Raw genomic sequence first — 5,799 nt, 5'->3', positions numbered from 1 at the left:
GGAGACAACATGCATAAAAACAAGACAGAGCAGAACCAAGCAACACTATACAACAAAACAGCAACAACATCAATCCACTGTGATCTGTCAGTCTTTACACAGGATCAAAGCTAACGTGGATGGATTTTATGGACCAAATCTTAACCAGATACAAGTCTTGGATTTACCAATGCAATCCAGAGAACAAGGTTCAAACAAAAGAGTAGCTTCTGAGGTGATCTGCTTGGCCAGTTAAATTGGAGCCAAGGAGGTCAGGTTAGAAAATAGACTTTGGGGGGATTAAAACAACAACTGGTTGTTTTGAATGACAAAGGATGACTACACAGGGGATTATTAGGAACTTTTAAGAAAACAGAAAGTTACATTGGTGACAAGAAGACCAGAAAGTTTGCACTAAGGAATGTTGTTTGGTTTTCCCCCTCTCCACCCACCTCTCATGACAGTACACCTGCTCCTTGTTCTTTGAGGGTGGCAATGGTTACTGTATGAGAATTTCATTGGGAAGCTGTATCCAATCCACTCTCCAGTACTGATCTTCCTGCTGTTTTCTTTCTTTCATAGAAAATAGGTCTGCACATAGAAAGTTTTATTTTTAAAGTCTAGATTTTATGTTCTATACAGAAAGTGCAATAACCTAATTACCATCCAGAAGAAATGGAATATTGCTAAATATTTGTAATGTAGAAGCATATTATTTTAACTTGATATATCCTCTTGTGGAGATGTATCCTGTGGAGCACAGGTTCACTCTGACCCATAAGGTTTGCTATGAATCTGAGTCAACTCCACAGCAGCTAGAGCCTTAACTCCATAGCAGAACCCTTAAGGGGTTCTTTAGCCAACAGAATGGCTATATTCCAGCATCATACTAAAGGGCGCTTGGTTGTTGTTGAAAAAACATTAATTCAACATTTTCTCCTTATGCAACTTAGTGACTTTTATCACATTCCTTTAGTTGTGTCAATAGCCTTGCCCTCTTTTTCCAAACCATTGTTCTGCTATTAACATAAATAAACTGATTCCTTAAGCTCCCTTTCCAACTTTTTGAGGGTGAATATTTTGGGGGTTCATCCAGCTTTAATGATTCCAGAAAGTCTGGATTCTATTGAAATGTATAATTCTGCTTACGAATCCTTCCTCCTTTTGATAAAAATGTTCAGTATTGGTAGCTGAACACTCCAGTTCTTTGGATATATGGCAAAGGATGTAATTATTTTGGAGGTAATTAGGCACACATTACATTTTCTTCCCCTATTACTGACACTCCTTCCACGTCTTTTGCTCCAGAGAAATAGAAACTTATAATTGTGCCTTGGAGGACTGCTTGCAAGCAAAGACCGATGGGCGTTTCTTAATATTTAACATTAAACTCCATCCACTCCCCCCTTAGTTTTATTGGCATATAATTAACATCAAGAGGAGTTGTACTATCATTACCACAATCACTTTTAGATTTTCATTCTTATGCTCTTTGCTATTAGCTTCCCATTTACTCCACCCACCCCCGGCCATTCCCCCCAGGAACCATTAATCGAGTTATTTTCTCTGTAGAATTACCTATTCTGGATTTCATATGTAATAAAACAGTAAAAAGACAAAAACTAATAATAAAAGTATAAAACAGATAAGAACCACAATAGAAAAGAAAACAAAGTTTTAAAAACTAGAACAAATTTAAATGGATCATAAGTGAGATCAAATGATAGTGCTGAATTTTAACCTAAATTTTAGCCTCTGCAGCAGTGCACTTTTCAATGCATTCTGGCCCATAGACACCGGATTCACTAAAGGCTTAATCCACATATATTTCCATTAGATCTTGAGTCACACCTGAACCACTGAGCCTTCCCAGTCATCCCACGTATATTTCCCCATCACTTTTTTTTTCAATTAAACTGAAACAACTTTAAAATGGGTCAAAGGGAAAATCAAATGATATTACATTTTAATCTTACTATGTCTGCTGTATTAGTCTGGGTACTTTAGAGAAACAAATCCACAGAAACTCTTATACATAAGAGAGAGTTTTATATAAAGGTTAAGTGCACATCAAAAAAAATCCCAAACCAGTACTTCCCAAGCCCACAAGTCCAACATTAACCAGTGCTGCCCAAGTCCACAAGTCCAACATTAACCTATATGTCCGACACCAATCCACAAAGTCCTCCATCTCACAAAACATACGCTATGATGCCAACTGCAAGAGGAAAGCCGAATCAGTGAACATGTGAGCATCTCAGCACTGGCAGGGGTCTCCACACGGCTGCTCCAGCACTAAGGGCTGCATCGGGGTAGGTCCATGTGGCTTCTCCATGGGGATGTCTTTCAGGAAGTGAGCCTTGCCAGCTGAAGCAGGGAACTGGCTAAGGCAGCTGCACCTTGGTGCAACCATCACAAAGCAAGAGAACCGAGAGAGACCTAGAAAGATGAGGCTCACTGAGCCATTTATCCCTCCACCCTTCAATTAACCCCACATGTGTTTATCAGCCAGGTTGGTACAAAAACTACCTACCTCATCTACCATAAACAATGTTTTTAAAATTCTATGAAAAATGACAGGTCAAGGTTACACAGTGTTACATTATTATTTGTTGTCCAAATGGGTCAGTTACAGTGAATTCATGTGTGAACTGAGATGCTCATATGGATCTTGTCAGAGGGCAGAGACCCATCAATATATTCCCACTAAGGCAACATATCAAAATAAGGACCTTTCAGAAGATTCCAGTAAGCAAACACGATAGGGACTTCGTGTAGCACTGCGCATGTGAGAAAACAACTTTGTAGACTGATAGTATTAATTATTCAGCGTAATCCCATCAAAAAGCCAATAAGAAACTGGCCAATGGTCCTTATGCTGCTGTGACTATTGCATAATATTTTGAAGAATTACTGTAAATTTTGCTGTTGGATTTTTTTTATTGTGCATGTAGCAGTATATTTTCTAGATTTATATACATAGTACTGTATGTATGTAAGATCTTGTCTATGGACAATATAAGCTTTTCTAGGCTAATTTAGACTTTTCACGATTCTGTCCATACCTAGTCTGACTCTTCAGTACTCAGTCCATGAGTAAAATAAGACATTACTGAATGGATTTTGAGTTTCATTTTAAGTGTTATGCAGTCACATTTTTCTTGGTAAAGATGTGACAACTATTTTATAATGTTTGGTCTTTTTTTCTAGTACCTCTAAGAGAACCCTAGTTACCTTACTTGGTGTGTGTACAGAATTACACAATGTAAAAACATGTGCTTTTGTTTAGGCAACTCGGTGTAACTGCCAACAAAAATCTAAAGAGGAAAAATGCATATATGCTGATAAATATACCCAAACACCCTGGAGAAGAATTTCTGTGAGTAGCATATGCCTTTAATTTTTTTCTCCTGTGATTTTCTATTTTGATGCTTTATTTCATCTTTTTTATTCTAAGCGCTAATTTTAATCTGCTATGCTTGTGCTCTGAATTGTTTTTAGGTAAGCTGCTTTTGTTTTGTTTGATTTTTCGCCCCTTATATGTTTATGTGCTTTTGAAAAACGTTCCTTTGTGTCTTATATAACTGAATGTACATTTAACGGCTTTCCCATTCTTCAAACTGTAGCTCATTTTGTTTGAGTGTCTAAAATCTTCCCTCCCTGCATGTATATATGGGGGTAGGATTTCCATATGCTCTAAAAGAAACAGAAGTCAAATATTGTGCATCCTTTCTTTACTAGCATATGGTTCTTTAAAAACACATACCATATTCTGTTGTGGTTGTGGTTGAAACCTTTCGATATTCTCTATTATAATTACTCTTTTCTAGAGACTTTTAAAAATATAAATGCATTAAGACAGTGTTATGTTTTGGGCCTTATTATAGAAAGCAGCCAATCTGTGGGTTTTTGTTTTTGGTCATTTTCTGAAATATACATAAAGGTATAATCTCTGTATATCAGAAGATCTTCAGTGATAAAAATACACTTGTTATAATTTAACCAGAGTTATCCACAACTCAGTCCAGAATGTACATGAGCCAGATAATCACCTTTATAATCATTAGTTATCATTATCCTAATGTATAGTGGTTGGTAGTAGACATTTCTAATTAAGGAGTTGCTTAGTAAGCCAGTTGATTCATGGTTTGCCTGTGTTTAGTACTGGAACCACAGAAACACAAATGAGTAGGGGAATGTATTAGTTATTGTAACCAATGATCTCATAAAAACATTCACCTTTAACGTATAAGATGGTTTATTTTTATCCAGTGAGTTATTAATTTTTGTAAATACTCTCAATAAGGTGGTACTATGCTAGGAATTAATTTATTCAACAAAAGTTTGATCTTTTGCTGAATAAATTAATAGGAAAGGTCAACTTTTCCTATCCTAGATTTTAGACTCTTAATAAATATATACTCAAACACCTTTGAAGTAGAAATGAGGAACTGAGGCAAAAAATACTCAGATATATTAGAATTCCTCCATGACCAAGTGCATATCAAAGTGCAGGTAGTTCTCCAAGATTCAGTAGATTTGGAAGATACAACGAGCCTGTGAAGAAGACGACAGTAGTAGCAGAAAGAAAAACACAGAAAGGACTTGCCTGGGGCTCAGTTATGATGTGATTGAATCCGGAGATACAATTCCGTTAATGTCAAAGAATATGGAAATTTCTCTGCAGGCAATTAAAAAGTAAAAGACCACCCTCCTTGTTTCTAGATGGAGTTTGTGGGCTTGCCACGTTTTCACCGTCCCTCACAGTGAGGCATGTGCATTAAGTGTGAGCAATTTTATTTCACCATACTAATGAGAGTCTTTATGCCCTCTCTGACTCCCTCAATCTCATTGTTCTAGAAACTGACTACTAGCCAGCCTTCTCATCAGGTGAAACTAACATATATAAAATCACTCCCAACACATTCTTGGATATATTCCTGAGATAGTTTTTTTATGATGTTAGATGAAGTGAAGACCAGTTTTCCAGGTCTAGCATCTCTTTAACAAACCTAGGCTCCAGGCTTCTCTTCTATTTCTAAACCTTTGTTTTGTAGTTAAGGTAACAGAAACCAGGGAGATTAAATGGCATATTAAGTTTCTATAATTAATATGTGGCGAGCTAGTATAATTAGAATAATTAGTGCAGTAGTGTGGGACTTCTGAGTGCTACTCCCAAGGTTCCTTTCCCCAAAGTACAGTGAGAGGAGCCTAAAGGGTTGACAGAATATTTGCTTGTTGGAATGAGAGGAAAGTCCCTGATAAAAGGAACAGTCTGAGTAAAGGCAGAAAGGTAGAGACATTTAGGAAATAGTAATCCATGATTTTGTCTGGCATAGCATAAGTTAGGGTAATGCTCATTGTGATGTGCAGTTCAAACTTTTATGCAATAATTGCTGGAACAGTAGTTTTACTCAGTTGTACATTTATTTAGTTAAATATTAATGTGTCCTATTAGCCAATTTTTCTATACTCTGTACTTAATGGAATTTATTTGAAATAAATTAATATACTTTAATTTCGCATTTTTCTATTTTAATGTAAAATTTGGTATTTCCTACTTTTTTTTACTATAATTAGAGACTTTCTCTTTTAGAAAGTTGCACTTTTAAACTTTCCATTTTAACGAGCAATAGCATGTTTAAAGATACTAATGATAGGGATGAGGAGAATGCAAGGAGATTTTTCTTTGGCAATATCTTATTTGTTAGGCAGCAGTTCTGGAAATCAAAACGTTAATATTAAAAAATACCCTAGCTTAATCTAAATTACTATTTTTGTTCTGGCTTGTTCTTTGAGAGGATGAAAGCTATAATATAA

The 5,799-nt window shown here is 36.0% G+C and overlaps 1 protein-coding gene across 5 annotated transcripts in view; it reads left to right on the top strand.

Moving 5' to 3' along the window:
• Window positions 1–5,799, top strand: part of CCSER2 (coiled-coil serine rich protein 2) — a 167,762-nt gene that overhangs the window by 131,675 nt on the left and 30,288 nt on the right. For all 5 annotated transcript variants that reach the window (XM_045293352.1, XM_004712985.3, XM_045293353.1 and 2 more), the window contains one exon: window positions 3,269–3,358. In XM_045293352.1, the coding sequence (XP_045149287.1) occupies window positions 3,269–3,358 (90 nt within the window). The remainder of the gene's footprint in view (window positions 1–3,268; window positions 3,359–5,799) is intronic.

This window comes from Echinops telfairi, unplaced genomic scaffold (genome assembly GCF_000313985.2).
Source record: "Echinops telfairi isolate 266 unplaced genomic scaffold, ASM31398v2 ScPeMD7_2010;HRSCAF=2546, whole genome shotgun sequence".
NCBI lineage: Eukaryota > Metazoa > Chordata > Mammalia > Afrosoricida > Tenrecidae > Echinops > Echinops telfairi.
Note: the sequence above shows the minus strand (reverse complement) of the source record. Positions and strands in the feature narration are given on the sequence as shown.